This window comes from Lepisosteus platostomus, chromosome 1 (assembly GCF_059453375.1).
Source record: "Lepisosteus platostomus isolate fLepPlt1 chromosome 1, fLepPlt1.hap1, whole genome shotgun sequence".
NCBI lineage: Eukaryota > Metazoa > Chordata > Actinopteri > Semionotiformes > Lepisosteidae > Lepisosteus > Lepisosteus platostomus.
Window position 1 is genome coordinate 66,219,074 of NC_142611.1, and position 19,401 is coordinate 66,238,474.

Here is a 19,401-nt window from a genome sequence, read left to right on the forward strand (position 1 = left end):
TCCAAGAAATCTAAATCCCAAACTGCCTCGGGTAATGCACTTTATTTCTGTTCCAGCGGATGTACAGTACAGCACAGGCAGTGCAGTGCCCAGTAAAAGACCAGGCTCTCATGGTCAGTCTCTGGCTTAGTCATAATAATTATAGCAGTAACACTCCAATGAACATAAAATTAGTCTAAGGTAGACAAGCATATTTACAAGCTGTTTTTCTTCACAAGAATACAAGACCTTGTGCACATTCTGAACTGTCAACACGTACATTTTTCATTTGAGGGGAACAGTCAGCTGAGTTAGGCACCCCCCAAGGAACATAAATCCTTTATTTCAAGCAGTGTTAATTTAGACTGTTACATTTTACTTTAGAACTATTCAATATCCAGTCAACAGCGACTTCAGGCATTGTCTTCTTGAGACTGGCAAAAGTTAAAAACTCAGAACAAACTTAGCTCAGCCCAAACAGTTACTTGAAACATTCTTGGACTGGACCCGGACAAGCACTTTGGACAGTCCCCAACCACTCTATCTATCAGAGCGACCCATTAACGCTAACAGGTAGGATTCAAGGCTACGTTTCCCTACCATTTCTGCTGTGCTTAACTTGAGATGTGAATATGGCCCATACATCATCCTCATTAACACTGCTAGTGAGCACATAAAACAAAGAGGCTCCACAAAACGAGCACAGAGCCCCGCTTTTATTAAGTCCACCGACAGAGCTCAGGGGAATATAGCAGTGCAAGCAGGCTCTCGCTTTCATCTCAATCCTGAACCTTGGGATCAAGGGCACATCGCCACAAAGGCTTTGGGTGAACAGAACAGATTCTGCAGTCTTCGAAGGGAGAATTAGTGTATAACGATGTGGTTTGAGCACGAGACTCGTTCAGGGGAGGGGAGTGGGGATTGATTTGGTCTCTTGTGTAGTTGAAATCCGTTTTGCAAACAGCTGAAGTCGAGCAGTGAGAGGGACCCCCTCACCGTTTTATTTAGCAAGTTTCTTCATCCTGGCATCCAGACTGGAAAAGTTCTCCTCCACTGTGATCAGATTCTCCTTCATGGTCTGCTGCACCTGAGCAACGGCAAGAGAGCCTGTTAAAAATCGATATTCACAAGGGCTGTGCCATGAAAGTCACTTGCACAGAGTGTGAGAACAAGAAGAGCTTTTATTGATAAAGCACCTTTCCAAACCCAAGGACGCTGTACACAGTGATATAGGAACAAAATGCAGTAAAAAAACAAAACAAAAAACATACAGGATAGAATGTAGGGCAACGAAACATAGGCCCTGGTAAAAACGTGACTTTTGAGTTTAGATTTGAAGAGAACCAAATAACTCAAATGGTGGAGGTAGAGCATTCCATTAACAAAGAGCATCGACAGAAAAGGCACAGTCACCACAAGTCCAAGATTTAGTCCTGCAGACAGTAAGTAAAGGACCAGCTTCAACTGAAAGGAGCCAACAAGAGGGAGTTTAAACATGGAGGAGGTCAGAGATATATGATGGAGCCAGAGTTTTTAAAGCCTTGAAAGTCAATAACAAGATCTTACATCGAATAAATGACTTCATAGGCAACCAGTGAAGAGATTTAAGTGCAGTAGTGATATCCTGCCAGGGTCTGGTGTGAGTTAGAAGTCCAGCTGTAGAGTTTTGGACATACTGCCATATATGGAAAATAGTGTGGCAGTCCATAGAGCAAGCAGCTGCAGAAATCAAACCTTGATGTTATCAATGCACAAATCAAGTACTCAGCATCGGACACTGATTGAAACTGCCTAATGCAGGCAATATTTCCAAGATTAAAAAATGAGGTGAAAAAATTAAATTTTTCACGAGGGGCTCAAAAGACAGCAGAGGATCGAGTGTGACATCCAGATTCCTGACTATGGCTGACACATGAATGGAGAAGCCATCCATCATTACTGTGAAGTTCTCAAGTCTTATTAGCTGACATTTGCTGCCCCTTTAGCACATGTTTCTGTTTTGTCACTAGCTTAGTTTCAGGGAATTTCATATCAAACACAGCTTGATGTCATGCAAACAAGAGGTAAGTGATGGAGGTAGGAGATCAGAGGGGGAAGAAGCTGCACGGGCCCAAAAGTGGCATTTCAAACTCAGCTCACTGTCACCAAGAGATTGAGCTCTGCCAGGTTAGAGTTGAGATTAGTTAACGCAGAGCCCTGTCCTCTTTCAGTGCAACATCCGACTCCTGCCCTCCTGTCCGTCACTGTGGAGTTTGCAGCAAGTCAGATGACAAACGGCTCTGGAGGTAGGGGTGTCTCAGGAACCGCCAGGTGAAAACAAGGCCTACCATCAAAAAGCCATCACAGGCGACTGAACAGGAAAATGGGTCGCTGTTGCTTTGGAAGTTAAGGAAAGTGGATATAGTGCTGAACCTAGACATGGGTCTGAGTGGAAAAACCCCTGTCCTCTCGCACAGGACCAAGTGATTTAACCTTTTCACAGATCACCAAGGGCCACGTCATTCACCTTTCCTGAATAACGCAACAAGCTCTTCACACACCACCTTATTCCACATTCAACGACGTAAAAGAGAGCTTACCTGAGACAGGAGAGTGGCGTTGTCCTTTAGAGAGTTACTGATCATCTGCTGGGTGGTGTCCAGGTGTGTCAGCAGCTGCCCAAACTGCATAGCTATGAGGGGAGAAGGAACATGTGTTAGTTCTTGCAAGGAGGTGGGACCCCTGTAAGCTCCTTTACAGAGAGAAACTGGGAGAGAGCAGATACACGATGTCGGCACTCATCATGTGACATTGGACATCACCATACATTCCACAGCTCCAGCATAGGATCAGGAACATCATACCACAAGGACAATTTTTTAAAAAGCCCCCAAAGAAAACCGAAAAACCTGGTGCACAGAGGTATGACACTATCTCACAATCTCATAGCTCTCGCAACTGCAAGATATCTGAGGCTGAAGTCCTTAAGAACAGGTGGAGATTCAGAAATGTCTTCCAGGCAAAGTGTTGTAGAAACATGTAGGTCTGAGTCCAGGCAGTTTAAGCATGTTTACAAAAAATACACAGTGAAAATCCAATTTAAATAAATTACAACTGTAAACTGCAAAAAGGAAAAGAAGAAAGGGACAGAGTTTTGGCATAGGAATGAGGAGAGAGATGAACAACAGTGGTAGTTATGAAACAAAAAAGGATGAAGGCAGTGGAGTAGGGAGATGAAGAAGGATATAGAGAAAAAGACGAGGGAAGAGAAGATTGCTGTACCTTGCTCATGCAGTTCCTTAACTGCAACAAGCCTCTGGACCACTTGTGGAAGTGAGGTTGCGATGGCATCCCACTTCTGAATGACATCATACAACTGAGACACCTACACATACACACAGAGAGACAGTTAGCCTTAACTGGACAAGCTGACCCCCTCTTCATGGGAGTAATAACTTTATGATTTAAAGAGACCTAGAACACCTGGAGAGCTATGCCACTCATTTTCATCACTGGGGTTCCCTGCTTTAAAAAGCATTTCTCGTCCAAAAAGAAATGTTCTTTCTTTACTGGTTACAAAGCATATTCGCAGTCAACGCCACTCCGGACAAAGGTTAAGGCAGCAGGAAGTGCTCCTCAAGTGATGTAATAAAGCAAAATGGTGACCATCATTTTACCACCTGCTAATGGCTGCCAGACAAAAAGCCATTGATAAGGATGCAGACAGTCCCACTGTCCAAATGTCTAAGTCTGTCTGCCATCAGCAGAGTTAATTTTGCATGGCCAGTTACCTCAGCTGGCTCCTCTGAATATGGATATGGAATATAACAGATTTTTTTAATTCTGTTTTTAGTTTTTGCTCCATGAATGGTGTGCACACAGCACACTAGAGTGGGTTTCCTGTAGCTGGGGAGTTGTAAGAACAAGGCCCTGCAAAGGAGGTCCACAAAGAACAGAGAAAGATTCCTCGCATGTGGGTGGGAGAAATCAATGATCATTTCCCTTTGTGCAATGCCTCTCATGATCGCCCTGGCTGCTGGACTGTGGGCCAAGCTAGCTGTGGCTCAGCAGCCAGGGGCGTCATCATCAACCTGTCTCCCTCCTCCAGCTGCCCCAGAGACTAGTCACCTGGAGTCTTGGAGCACCTGGACTCAGTTTATGGTCACACCCGTTCCAGGTGCTCCTCAGAATAAATACTCAGACATAACAGAGCCCCGAGCATGACTCTGTCTAAATAATATTGTTTTCAAATCTTTAATCTCACAATGAAATCAATAACCCAATCAATAACTGTGCCTTCTAAGGCACATCTAATGCCTTAAATGAGCCTCCTTCTCTCCAACTCCCCCCCTTCTCTTTCTCTCATTCAAATTTTAATCACCCATCTCCTACTCTGAAAATTAAGTTCTTAAGCTGCAGGAAACCGGAACCAACATCAATCTTTACTCAAAATGCCATGGTTGTGCAGCTCTGCACATTTTTCAAAACTGCATTAGTAGAATTTGGAATATCTGATTAAAAAAAAGCATCTTCCTGTTCTAAAATACCCAACTCACGAGCTTCTGTCCTAACCCTCTTGCAGTGCCCTCCAGACTCCCCCAGCCTCTCTCTACCCCTTTTCAGACTCCTCTCACCTTGGTCTGTGTCTCTGCATCTTCAATTGTTGCCTTATGCTTGGCGATCTCATTCATCTTGCCCAAGACACTCTGTAAGGGACACATACATAGGCATTCTCAGCAGACTTAACATATGTGCATCCAGATTCACAAGACAAATTAAGGCTGAAAACATCAAAACTCATCAAAACTTTTTTAGGGGGGACACAACAGATGAGTAGCATCTTCCAAACAGGCCCTAACCCTACACTCTTTATATGTCTAAAATAACTATTTTATCCTCCACAGCAACCATATGGGTGATGCATGGAGGACAGTGTGCAAGAGACTGATGCTCTCAAATTAAAACACTTTTTTCTAATTGAAAATGGGATTAGTCAAGGATGCCGAGTTAAATGTGGAAAGCACTTTTCCAAACACAAGCATGCTGCTATATTGAAGCACTATCCTTTAAGTATTTTAATCAAGACGAGCTTCTGTCTCTTCCTGCTGGAGTTACCTGCAGCCTGGCCTCCACCTGGTCCAGTGTGGCCGAGTCCAGACCACTGACTCGCGCTTGCAGCAGCTCAATGGTGTCCTGGAGAGAGGGAGAGAGGAGAGGAGAGAAAAGGAAGAGCGGGGCAAGGGAAGGGAGTGAGAAAGAAAAGGCACGATCATTAGTGAAGAGATGGGGCAATGGGTGAGAGATTGAGACATTTGAACACTATCTGGATGCAACAAATTAAGTCGGAACAGCAGTGAAACAGAACGGCTGCGACTGCAACGAACAGTATTGGTCTGGTCGTTGTCAAACAGAGAGGGCACACTCACCATCAGACTGGCGCCCTGCAGTGCCACTGTCAGAGAACTCTGCAAAATAAGCCCAACAGCCATCAATGCCTGTCACTACAAAACCATCAGTGTGCCCCATGCTCTCAGCTGAACTTGGCACACGCTCAGCTCCAGACTGGCTACTTCTGTAGTTGTTACAATAAGGGTATCGTAAACCAGTTTCATGTATTAGGTAGGATAAAACCTAGATGCACTGCATTTTAAATGGCAGGAAGTACAGAAATAGGTGTCTGGTGGTTGTATCTACCATGAACAACAAAAAAAGTTTAAAGTGTTCCATTTGATTGGTTGCTTTCACATTTGCATTTTAAATGCAACAGAAGAGGATTTAGGAATACTATGTACTGAGCTCTGAATACCTGTCTCTCCGGGCCAGACCCCACTGCAACCTCCAGCTCCGCAAGACGCTTCTCCAGCTCCAAAATCTCCAAAGAAAGAGAAACAACATAGACTTAGAGGGAGCAGCTAGGTCCACATATGGCTATATTAGAGATAAACGGGGACAGAGAGAGATAGTGACAGTAGTTCGATCAGTGAGGGTCCAGGATCCCCAAAACTGTAGAGGCCTAGGACACAGTGCCCAGCATGTGGCCACCGACACCCCGCCTCACCTTGGCCGTCTCAGTGAAGCGGTCCTGCTCCGGACGGCTGTGCAGTTCATACACCACTGCCCCCTCCGGTCCCCGCCCTGCCGGCTTTCCCTCCCCGGCCCCTGCTTTGGCCCGGGGCCCCCGCGCCACCTCCAGCTGGACGAGCAGGCGCCTGTGGAGAGATGGACAGTCAGACAGATGAGCATGCCTTCTCTGGTTCCCCTTTTCTTCCCTCAGTGATCTCTCCTCTCCCTTACCCTCCACCCCTCGTTCCCTGACCCCTCTCCCCCCACCCCTTCTTACTGAGTGAGTGCACCATCGGGGTCGGTCAGGGCGATATGGGCGTTTGGACCCAGCAAGCTCTCCAGGTGAGAGGACACCAGCTGCTGCTTCAGCTGGGCAGCCTGCTGGGCCAGGGCTGCTGGGGTGAGACGCTCCTCACTGCTGGACTCTTTGGTGGTGGCCTGGAAGTAGCGGAGAGAGAAGGTTACGAATAAGAGGCGGCCATTCAGCCCATTTTGTTCATCCAGCTGCGTTTAGCAGGATCTAATAGATGTAATGAATCTTGTGCATTTGGCTTCAAGAACGTGGCTGGCAGGTAGCTCCCGACAACCCACTGCCTTTTGTGTAAAGAAGAACCCCCTGATTTTAGTTCCACATGAACTCCCTTTTAGTTTTGACTTGTGCTTTAAAGGGAGAGAGGTGGGGGGGGGGCAAGGAAAATGGCGAGGACAAGGGTCAAAATATAGAGATGGGGAAAAAGGAAGAACAGCAGAGGAGGGAGGACAAAAATGTTGTAGAGTTAGCAAGAGGGTGGTGCTCAGGGAGAAGGTCTGGAGAAAAGGCATAAAGGGTGTAGAAAATGAAATAGTTATGCAGAAAAGGAGAGAGAGAGGAGGGGAGTGGGGAGAGATGAGGCATGGGTGCGAGAGGCAGGATTTCCCTTAGGAACGCTCCGCAGGGCCCTCCCACCACCTCCCGACCTCTTAGGTCAGCACTCCTTTCGATCAAACAAAGCAAAAGACCTCCCGGCTTCCTTTAGTTATCTGTGAAGAACCCCAGCTTTGGCTGAAGTACAGCATCAAGAAGAAAAACCAGCAATAGGCAGAAACAATGACACCGCTATCCTTGCCATCCTGTGTACTGTGTACAGCCAATCTACGGCAACACCACAGAAAGCAGCTGTAAAAACCAAAAATGCCTCACGTCTCTCACCTTAATCTGTTCCACCTCCTCAGTCAGCTCCTGGATCTCATTAACCAGCCGCTGGTATTTCTGCTGGGGAGTCTCCTTCACCCCTCGTCCCTCCCCCAGCTGGAAAACACCAAATACATCAATACACAAATAGCAGAGTTAACAAGACACGTGTGCACACAATGGACAACCGCACAGCTCCATACTCTATAAAGTACACACACAGACACAGGCTTTTTGATCTTGACAGGACAACTGAGAAATTAGTGTTGAAAAGTATTCTGTACCATCCCAGCAAAGAATTACCCACTGAACTCTGTACAACCCTGAAATACTTCCCCATTTCCAGTCTTAACTGCTTGCTGCAGTTAAGTATAACTGTAATTCCAGAGAAAGCTAAAGCTGACCGGGATTGATCAATGAGCAAACAGTATAGCCCCCAGCTAGTTAACTTCGACCCCACAAGGCACCAAAGGAGAAGGCAGGTTTCATTCACCAGGTGATGAGATACCTACAATTTCATACTCCCCAGACTCATAGCCAATCCGACGAGTCTTGCTGATACGATCCGAAAAATCTGCAAGAGAAAGCAAAAATTGAGCTTGCTCCACTAGCGTGGCACCGGAGCATCAAACGCTACACTCACTCTGGCAACACTGGCGACTGTGGCTGTGACTCAAGAAGATGAAGATGAAGACGGAGGAGGTAAGAGGCAGGGCAAAGAACTCACCCAAGCCCTTAGTGCTGACCCTCTTGTCCTTGAACTTATCATAGGCAGCATTGGGGTTCACCACAATCCTTTCCACACTGTCACTGCACAGCTCCTCCTGCAAGACAGGCCCCGTTACACCACACTCAGTACACTCAGCACGCGACTGCAGCGTTTCCCCGTGATCCCTCATGAGCAGGGGTGGCTCTGGTCTGCATACACCACGGTGGCAGGCTAAGAGGGAGGAAAGTAAGGAAACAGGGCGAAGAATAACTGCTGATTCAATATTGTGTTTGGTACAAAGCCTGTACTTAGTATCTGAAATAGCATTTAAATAGTGGTAGGGAATTTTTGGAGAAGACAAAGTATTTCTCTGCTCTAAAACACTTTTTCACTCAAACCACTGCTATTTATATATGCAGACCTGACCCACACCAATAACCTCAGAGGTCTGGGTTAACCCTGTTTTTTCTGGGGTTTTTTTGTGTGTGCAGCAGAATTCCAGTGCAGCCCTGGAAGGTTTTCGGCACAGTGAAACCAGTACCCACACAAGGCCAGTACATTGGCCCCTTGCCGTTACCAAGCGATACTCGGGCATCATGCCGCTGGTAAGACCAGAAAAGAGCGTTTTTTGGATTGCTTCATCTTAACACAGAGATGCTCCATCAACCAGAGCCAGCCACAGAAAGAGCAAAATAAAAACACTGACATCGCCTTTGTTAAGGAGACGACTGCAGAGAAGATTTCCCACCCCTCCCGAGCACCCACACAGTCAAACATGCTTCCACACAGCACTAATCCCAGCCCACGGCCCATCTCTCTCTCTGCATGGCTAGCGCTGGGATGGAACATCTGCAACACACCTGGAAGCAGGCAACAGCTGGAAGCAGACTGTAGGAGCATGCTCAATTTGTGACATCTTTTTTTGAATCACCCCGATTGTGCAAAATGATTAGAAAAGGGTTGAGCAAGCATCTACGGGCATCTATAATTTTTGCATAATATATAAGGGGATACACATAACCATAAGGAAGCAGACAGGGTTGATCAATTCCTGAAGAACTATTTTCTTAACCCCTTCTTATAAACTCTGTAGATAAGTACTCTATTGTGAAAGGCATCTTAAAATAGCTAAAGATTAACGCGGCATTCACTGCAGTAAAAACAGCTCAGGTAAAGAAAGCCCTCATTGGAAATTAAATAGTTTGCTTGGTATTCAAGCAGATTAAGTTCTGCACAAGACAGTCAGGATCGTGTCAGTGGAGTAAGCTACACTATAATGTCTTTCAATGAATGCACTGCTGAGAAACTGTTTGAAGTCACCAACTGGTAAAGCCAGAAGTGTGATTGGAGCACTCAATCAGTGGAAGTGTTGCAGTCTGAACATCCTGAAAGAACACCACAACACTGGGAATCTCACCTGTGCCCACATCCATTCTTATCAAACCCAGCCAGGAAGGAACTTCACCAGCAATCCCCAAGAGCAGGGCTGTCTCAAGAGAGCTGGGGGTGGGGTTCTGTCTATGACTCATCTATGGTAATTGCTGCTATTATATTCTGAGCAGCCTACATTCCCTTTTGTCTGCATCTCAGCTCAGAAAGGCTGAAACGGGTGCTTCTCCCAGATACTCCCCTCCCCGAAGCACCTTCTACAGCTGCAGAGCCTAGAGCAGTCACATTCACATTTTCTTCTCTTTCCTTCTCTTGCAATGGGAAAGTTAAACCGCTGACATCTGACCCGTCAATGGCTGAGTCTAAAGCCACCTTTATACCAAGTCTTTAGCCTGCAAAGATCTCAAATTAATCAACAAGATCTACAGATGCAGAGATTCTCCAGGACCAAGACAGAAGAGCACAGGAATGACGTTTAATGACAATGTCAAGAAAATCTGACAATCAGGTTTTGTTGTTAGTTTAGACCATTTTCCACTATTTCTTTATTTGCTGAGGTTTTTGTTCCAAATGCACTACAAATGAAAACCACAGGAGCAACCATTACAATACATTTCAATAGGACTTAATATGGACACTTATCCTGGAGAGCACTCATTGCAAACGTCAGCCCTCTCCAGACAGCACTAACAAGCTGTGATGGCAGTCAGCTGGCTACAGTGAAGGCTGGGCTACAAGCTATGACGGGCACAAACAGAATGGCTGCCGTTGTCCATTATCTCTGGTGTTAAGTGGACTATTTTTTTTAAATCAGAGGATGTGGATGTTAAAACTGGGTATTAGTGTTGGAGGAGATCAGTAAAGCAAACTTCCTTCACTAATCAAATGCAGTGGGAGGAGACAGACAGAAAGGGGGAAAGTGACACCCTGGTCTTTTCTAAGAGGAATCTCAGAACAGAGGGTAAAGTATCTCCAGGAAATATTCATCCTAAGGGCAATGTCTCGGAAGAACTGTAAGGAGACAAATCTGTAGAGGACGGGTCTCTAGGTAGTAAGAAAGAGAGGATTTCAAATCACATCAGTGCACACACAGACAGATGGATGAACAGACAGGCATTAGCGGGATGGGACAAGGAAGGCTCTTACCAGCTCCTTCGTGTTTTCCATAAAGAGTTAGAGAAAGAGAGGGAGCGAGGCAGGGAAGAGAGAGAAAGAGAGAGAGACAGAGATTAACACGAAGTTATTGTCACATGCAATGCACCATAGCGGCTGTGGGCCACTGTCCCCTCCTGGCAGGGCAGACTTCATTTGTTCACCCTCATTCACCCCTTTTTATCTTCTCCTGTTAGACTGGGGGGCAGAAAGCAGAGGTAGGTAGAGGGAGGTTTTTATGACCACAACAGCAGCGGGTCATACGCACAATTAGCCTTGGTAAACCCAGAATGCACTGCTCCAACAGTGAGCTGCTTCAGTTCGTTAGCATGGGCTCCCCCGACTCCTTCCAGGCTGCAGGGTCGCCTCTTAATTTGGGTCCACCTTAGAATTTTTACCACACCATTGACTCGAGAGCCTCCGTATTGGCTTTTTTTTCTCTATCTGATCCTGAAGCATATTAAAAGATACCTAAAAAGAGGCAAACAGCCTGTGAGGACCCAAAGCAGCTCACCCATGTTTTTAATCAAGGCAAGCAACACGGAGCGTGGAGCACTGTGGCAGCAGAAACACACATCCAAAAAAGAGGAAGTTAGTGAGTGTGACTTTCCTAAATTACAGCCGTGTCCCAGACACGCTGTCTGCTCTAGTGCTCAGGGGAAGATCTGAGCACTAACTTCTCAAACACAATCGGCAGTGCTTTAGGAGCACTCAGCACAACGCTGTTCCAATCCACTCTGAGCACCTCCACCTGCTACACTGTACAATCCAATCAGTCACGAGCAGCTTGAAGGCTCAATGCCATAAAGCAGTGCGCTGTGAGTGTGGGGGCGCATTCTGAATAATTCTGGTGTAGGCTTATAATAACGTAAGAAAGGGTACTAAAGAGAGAAGGCCATTCGGCCCACCTAGACTCTTTGTTAATTAGTAGTCAATTGATCTAAGGATCTCATCCAGCAGGTTCATGTTATATATAGATATATGATGTATAATTTATAGAGCTCAGCACTAAGCAGGACCGCAGGAAGCAGTCTACGCTCATGTGGACAGGACATTGGTTTAAGGTAGTAAGTCGCACTGCACAGCGTGTCCTTCAGTCAGCACGCTGTGGCAACGGCAGGGAATTTCCTCTCCCATGGTGCAGGGACAACAAGACAGCCAGGTCTGTGAAAAAATAAAAGTGAAGCAGCAGCCAGGCAGTTCTCCAGTGATTCCTCCTGTCCGAACACTGACCAGGCCCTGCCCTGCTGGTTGGCGGGACCTGAAAAGAGCACCTTTAGCTGCCAGCCATGCTTCCAGCTTTTCAATCAACTGATTTGACTGATCCTGTGTTGCCAGGGCAATGGATGGCCAGTTTCGGGATCTATTTCAACTGCTGTCTCTTCCTTATCATTTCAATATCCATTCTACTGCACATAAAAGTAATTAGCTTAATCAGCTATTTCAAAAATAAAAGAGGCCACCCTCCACCACCTTATCAACAGCCAGTACGGAAAGCAATGATTCTGATTCGTGACTCTTCAAAATCAGGCGACCTTTGGATGAAAGCAAAACTCTATTCTGGGACCCACTTCATTATGAAACGCCCAATGAACATACACACAAGAATGGAACAAGAACAGGCAAACCTGATCTTCAACAAACAAATAAATCTGGCATGAAAAATCAGATTACTTAAAAAAATTAATTAAAATAAATCAATTAGTTTGCTGGGCAACACATTCAGAACATCATAGCAATAAGAATTTCAATTGCATGCTGAACAACATTGGCAAGAATGGGAACCACAGAGATCACGTGTGGGAACTGATTACAACCCCAGTCATGCAGTAGTGAAGCAGCTTAAAGGGTCTTACTTGCACAAACTAGCGTCCCAGGAAGGGATTCAAAACAAGTGGGGAGACAGCATGGAACGGGGGAGAACACTATTAGGGTTAGTGTGCATCACACAACAATATTTTAAACACTGAACAAGTACACCAAACAACACATGACCATGCATGGCAAAGTGGGGAGGGGGGGGACATTTCAGAGGCTAAACTTTCCTTTCAAACCATGGGGTTATCACAGTAGGTGGGGCTTTGATTTTACTTCTGCCCAGTCTGTGCACAGCTCAAAACGGTGCTCAACTGCAGTTAATCCCCTGTCTGTTTTTTTATAGAATCAAAAACCTGCTAAGCAGAACAGACTACAGGGTTGTGGATTTTCAAATTCAACATATTAAACACAAGTTCGTACACATTCATATAGTATGAGGCATTCCAAAAATGAAACAAATGCTACTGGTTTTGATACTCATTTTGTGCTTTTTTAAAGCCTCTCAGTACATATCTCACAGGGAACATCTTCTAGTGTTTTGGCATCTTTGAAGAACATGTGATCGCTTTAATGTTAATTAGCCCTTGTCTTTCACAAAGCTGGGAAAGGAACATGCCCAATTCACTGGTCAAAGTTAGCTATGCCCTCCTGGTGAGTCTTATAAGGACAAAACACCTGTCAGTGGCTGCTCATCTTGTCATTATACATATAAAATATATGCAAAAGGTGGAATGATAAGTATGCTGAAACAGTCCTTAAACTGTACCACCACCCCCCAGCATTGTGAAACAAGTCCTACTTAATATTAATTTGTACAATATATAAGAAAAAACAATGTTCTAGTGATGAAGGCATAAAGTGCTGCTGTTACAATCAAGTAATGCATACCAAAAGGCATCAAAACAATAGCATTCAGAACACTGTTAATGCCTCTTAATGTTTTAATCAATAGATTAAGCAAAAGGGGGTTCAGGAACATGCAGATGAGTCAGATGCAAAGCAAGGAGATCCAATTACCTCCTGTTAACAAGCTCTGTTTCTTAACTACAGCAATGAATTGCAACAAAAACATTTGTACTGCTCAAGTTTGATTTTGATAAGCAAACATAGCAGGATCAAAACCAGTGGAAGAGCACAGAATGGCCAGAAACAAAAAGTCAAAACCTGCAAAAATCCCCCCCCACTTTATACCTTCATGCAAAACAGCCATTCAGCGCTCCCAAGTGTAACTGTTCCCCTAGAACAGTCGCAGTGCTGCAGCACAGACTGTAGTGCAGAGGGCACACACACTCAATGATCATGCGTCTGCAACACAACTGGAAATCTACATGCCCCTGGGAGCACCAGTCTAGCAAGGCTCCACAGCTATGACACATGGATGCACAAAGACATGAGCACAAAATAAAACAGAAAAAAGGAGGAGTGCCATGGATTTTATTTTATAATACAAAGTCGCCAGCTATTGTTGGCTTGGCGTAAGAAAACAAAGGGATGAAAAAGTTACCAAATTTGCAGGGGTCCAAGAATATCTTCAGCAATGTAAAAAATAAATGACTGCAGATCCCAGTGTGTCCCAGCAGACGTTTAACCTCATGTTAGCACATGAGGTCTCAATCCTGCTCCTGGAGGCCCACACACCTGCTGGTGTTTATTCCAACCACTTTCACTTTCACAACCAGAGCCTTAATTTACTAAATAACAATATTTTTTTAACTGTTTGTTTTCAGGCCTAAAACATGCTGAATGTTGCTTTTTAACCATTATGCTTCATAAGTAACACCGAATTCCAAACATGAGCGAAAATAAATCTGCACAGGTTACAATCAGGCTACTTGTCGGTTCAATGTAGGCTTCAGTTCAACAACTAACTTCAGGTAGAAAGCAAACCAGCGGGTAAGGGGGACCTCCAGGATCAAGATTGGGAACCCCTGGGTTTGCAGACCTGCAGGTGCAATTATTTGCCTACCCGAATACACCTAACTATTAAAACGCCTGTTTCCGCCAGGGAGTAAAAAAAAAAAAAAAACGCGCTATGGCATCTCACAATTGCGACTTTGACTCTCAGAATTACGACTTTATATCTCGCAATGGCGACTTAATTCTGAGTTTTTAAGTCATACTTCTGAGTTTTTAAGTCGCCATTGCGAGATATAAAGTCGCAATTCTGAGATAAAGTCACAATTGCGAGATACCATACTCCCTGGCGGAAATGGGCTTCCATACCAAACTGACCAGTGGTGAAAATCAATTAAATACTTAATGATCAGCTGGAACAATAACGGAGTGGAACGAAGGAACCACACTGGCCTTCCAACAGTGACCAGAAGTGGTTTTCACCTCGGGCCCTGGGGGACTTCAATCTCTTCTGGTTTGACTTCCAAGTTTTTTTCCTAATTAATGTTAAAACCTAATCTCTGCTTGTTTAGACTTGAAACTAAAAAAGGTTCCCTTCAGCGCTATGAAATTTGGATGGGGTTTTAGTGATCCGCATCGGTGCACAGCATCCCAATCTTGGGGTTTCAGAACCCCTCTTACTCAGGGGTGGGGAATAGAAAGCAACAAGACCCCTCAAAACTGAAGGTATCTATAGTGGGAATGTTTGAGACACTGTCATTCTCAGTTTCTCCATTGATCACCTATTAGGAGCTATTCAGACAGAACAAGTGGAGCAAATACTCAATAAATAAGGTTAGAGGAGACCAAAGAGAACCTGTATTTCCTACATTTGTTGGTAGAAAGTAAACCCAAGACCAGGTATTTTTTAAACCAGGGGCTAAGTGCAATTCTACAAGTTTAAAAAGTCTAATTAATCCAGATATTCAATTAAAGAAACTTTTCAGTTTAAATTAAACTTAATGAGGGGCTCGGTACATTTGACAAACCAGAAGAAGGAATGGTCCTCCGGGGTCAGGGAGCAGAACCACTAGACTCACCGATTCAAACTGGGCCTGGTCATCCTCCGGCAGGTCACTGGTCTCGTACACATCGGGCTCGTTGGAGGCCTGGAAAGAACAAGGAAACGCTGTCTGTTTTAATAACCACCCAGCTCATGCTCCACGGCGATCCTCACACACTGGCGCTAGAGAGTGAAAGCTCTGCAGCTTTCACAAGGAAATTACACCCTCCGTGGGTCACACAGGACAGAACACTGTTATAATACAGACCATTTAAGTCACTCACTCAGTGAAATCATTAAGAGCTCAGGCAGAATAAAATAAGACAAGATCCTACGGCTCTTCAGGTCAGGAACCAAGGATTTCTGCTGCACAGTAAACAGTCATCTGTTTTGTCAGGGAGAGGTCATTACGTCATTCCAACAACCTTCTCAAAAGCCCTCTCCTGCACTAACAAACCTGGTGCAGATCAGTCCTGGTTTCAGGTTTCCCCACTGCCTGACAGTAATGGTCATTATAGTCTCTGTTCTCCCCATCTCCAAGAACAGCTGACTTGATATCTCTCTGGTTTATCTGTGAGATTTGCTAGTGAATGGATTTTAATTTTAATTTGTTCTGCATGTTTACATAAACCACTCTAGTGGGGAACAAGCTGTACTACATGTTCAAGATATGATGGGCCTCCTGTATGCGATAACGTAGGTCATCTCCGCTGTGGATCTCATTCCAACAGAGCAGCCAGCCACTTAAATTGAACCTATTTTTGTCTTAATTATTCTCAATGAAAATAGTGTCCACTAAAGATGCCTGTACTGTAAAGCCTGAAGGACATGGGCTCTCCAGAACCAGGGTAGGAAAGCCAAAGAGCTGCAATGTCTGCCCATTGCCGAATAACTGTTTTTTTTCCCCCAAGTCAGTTTTGTAGATTACAAAAAATGAATTCAACGATAACAGTTAAGGTGATGCAGTTCACCGTTTGTCTTGCAACAGGGGGTCCCTATGTTAGTCATGGGGGACCCCCACACCTGCTGGTTTTTGTTCCCTCGCAACACTCGAGTGAATAACTGAGCCCTACAGCTGACGATATCAGGTTTCATATCAACTCTTGGTTTTCGGCTCCTAATCGCATAGGAGGTTGCCTTTTAAGATCATCAAGAAAGGTAAAAGTTAAAATCTTCCACCTATGAGAAGAAAAAGAAGAAACAAACCTGCAAGGGTTCTAATTAAGCACCTTGATGGCCCAGTTCACGATTCAGTAAAATACAGGGCTCAACTGCAATCAAGCCCAAGACCTGGGGGTCTTCAGTATGGGTATTGAGAACCCTATACTTACAACTGTGGGACAGCCACCTTAACCAACCCTCCCAGATTGCAGTCTAGCATCACTGCTCTCCTGTAATGGACGATCACTGAACAAACATGTACAAGTCCGGCCATCCTGGTCCTGGAATACCAGTATGTCTTCGGGTTTGCACTACAGCTCTCTAAGCTAACCAACTGGTTACAGTCTTCAGTGGATCAACTTATTACTCCCAACTCGTTGGGTGATTTAGAGAGATTCTGAGCATCTACAGACACTCACTGGGGGCCAGCAGGACCAGGACTGGGGTGACCTGCACTTTCCCACCCCTGTCCCGCCACGACGTCGCTGCTGGGTCTTTTAAAGACGCACTTTCCTGCTGGCCGGACCTCAGCACAGCCAACGCCCAGAAAACAAATCCGCTTTCATCACCAGCAGGCCTGAATGGCTGCAGACAATCACACACAAGACCATTACTACCACCTCGCCGGTGGGCAGATAGGTTTCCCAGGTGTGACGTGACGGTTCTGATGGAACAACGCTTTTCGGCCGTTAAAAACACCATCGGCTCCCATCGCCATCTCCTGAAACTGCCCGGTATTCACCGGCGCCACGGGTACCCGGTACACCCACTCTGAAAAAATCACCCCCTTACCACTCCCACAGGCGACAACAAAACGGTCGTCTCGATTTACTGAGTCACGACAAACCCAGACAGCGAGTTGGACGCTTCTCGACATTATTCGTCAAGTGTCACTTGTGGGACCCGTGAATCCAGTCTTTCAAACTGGGGTGCGGTTTATAACACAAAATAACAAAGCAACCCGCCTTTTTGGCGAACCCCACCGCCCGTCCGGCACATCTATGGTTTAAAGATCGACCCGCTTTTAGTAGATTAACACTTCATTGTTCTATAAAGGTATACAGCATCCCGTCTTTTTTTTTACTTACAATGCCTGGCAAATTAGCATACTTGGGATCCGCCATTGTTGCTGAGGCTGCAGCGCCAGTAGAGAGAAGACGGTTAAGTGCGGCTTTTAAGGCGACGGCTATTTGCAAGCGAAAGTACAGGGTTTAGGTTTCCCTTCGGTAAAATAATAACAAGGCCTTCGCAACACAATACGCCTTTCTGCTATTTTCCCTGGGTTTGACAGCTCCTAAGGGTAGTCAAAGAGCGAGAAGCCGGTGCTCTCGCGTGATCCTATCTCCGAGACGAGACAAGGATGAGGTAATGCGATACCTCAAGGGATTGTGGGAAGTGTTGTTTGTTTTGTGTACCCTTGCCGAAACACTGTACTGTATCGAGTTTTGTGGCCTTCCGTCAAATCTACGGAAAACACGCGTATTAATCTGTATGGATTTTATTTTTAGTCTCCACAGTTCAAAAACTGCCTCTTGGTGGAGCTGATGTTTCAATGTACTTTACAGTGTTGTCATGTTTCGTTCGGAATACTTCAAAATCCATTGCTACGATTTTCAAAACCAAAAAAACGTGGTACCAATGTCACATCTGCTTCTGCTGATATGACAGTAATAATATTTACAAACGTTAAATTCATGTCAGTGTTTGTAATTTGTCTGAGGCGTCATCAACTAGCAGACACACACACTCCAATTCAGCGGCCTTAAAACTAAAACCTAATAATCCCGGAAACTACTTAAGAATGGAACATCAAGTTTCAGTGCAGGGACAACTTCAGTATATCTAGAGCAGATTAAGCAGAACAAATGGTCTAATTTTGTCCCCCATTCCAGCCAAAGAATGCTGAATCGTCAGTCCTACAACGTTTATGGCCGTAATGGGACTAAGAATGAATCTGTAAACTTGAATTTCAGCTTTGTTCAGTCTGAAGGGAACAGTACAGTAACCAGTTTCTTGAGAATATTGAAATCCATTTTAATGTCCCGTTTGAATGAAGTCCCAAAACCCTTGGAAATCTAATTTAGAGACACCTCACTTTGCAACACAATATGTTTTAATATTTCTTTAGCTTGTGATTTAGAATATGTACTGTAGTTTATTATCGGGCTATCACTTCTCTCTATTTCCACTTTTGTTCTCTTTTAGTTACCTCTAACCTCTTATAGCCAGCGGCTCTATCACTCAGCAATTCAAAACCCACTGAAGCTCAGCAGGGGTGAGCCTGGTCAGTACCTGGATGGGAGACCTCCTGGGGAAGCTAAGGTTTCTGCTGGAAGAGGTGTTAGTGGGGTCAGTAGGGGGCACTCACCCTGCGGTCCATGTGGACAATATACTGTGAAAGGGCATCATCCTTCGTATAACACGTAAAACCAGGGTCTTGACTATTTGTGGTCTTTAAAAATCCTCCCCACTGATATCTGATGTGTGGTGAATGTTCTGGAGCACTATGGCTGCCGTCGCATCATCCAGGTAGGGCTGCACACTGGTGGTGGTGGAGGGGAGTCCCCATTACCTGTAAAGCGCTTCGAGTGGAGTGTCCAGAAAAAGCTTATACAGAAGAAGCAAGCAGACATTACGCCGGTTGTCATCATGGCAGCATGTTTTGTATCAATATTCGAACAGGAACCTGCAGAAACCATGAGTCTGAACAGACATCAGACGCTGCTGGGCTCCTCCCTCCCTCCTATTATTCATAGAGAGCTGCCTAGACCTACGTGCCTTTAATGAACTGATTGCATTCTTTTCGCTCGGGAGTGCGGTTACCCTGGTAGATAGCAAGTAACGTGGAAGTGATCAGAGCACAGGCGGCAGGAACTGTGAAAGGGCACGCAGGTGTAAGGAAATGAAATAGAAAGTAAATGTCTCTCCAGCTGCACGGACCGATCGTGGACTCTGGCTCCTCTCTCCTCCTCCCCCCTCCCACTCCTGGTTCTGCCTGACGCCTCCCGGATTCCAGATCGATGCTCGCGCTCCCTGTCCACGTGGGTCGGGTTCCAGGAAGGGAAAGCGCCCAGTCACCACCTC

The 19,401-nt window shown here is 45.3% G+C and overlaps 1 protein-coding gene across 2 annotated transcripts; it reads right to left on the minus strand.

The window, feature by feature from the left end:
* Positions 1-27: 27 nt before the first annotated feature.
* Positions 28-17,673, minus strand: dctn2 (dynactin 2 (p50)). 2 transcript variants are annotated; one of them, XM_088633655.1, is made up of 14 exons: positions 17,406-17,673; positions 15,194-15,262; positions 7,920-8,016; positions 7,705-7,766; positions 7,211-7,309; positions 6,299-6,459; positions 6,017-6,167; positions 5,765-5,830; positions 5,385-5,423; positions 5,074-5,151; positions 4,593-4,664; positions 3,241-3,343; positions 2,559-2,650; positions 28-1,066 (listed from the first exon to the last, which is right to left on the minus strand). In XM_088633655.1, exons 1-14 carry the CDS (start codon positions 17,439-17,441, stop codon positions 980-982), a joined length of 1,212 nt encoding a protein of 403 aa, XP_088489781.1. In that variant the 5' UTR covers positions 17,442-17,673; the 3' UTR covers positions 28-979. The 2 variants fall into 2 exon arrangements, with proteins under 2 accessions (XP_088489781.1, XP_088489780.1); XM_088633654.1 differs by having other exon boundaries at positions 15,185-15,262.
* Between the last annotated feature and the right edge of the window lie 1,728 nt (positions 17,674-19,401).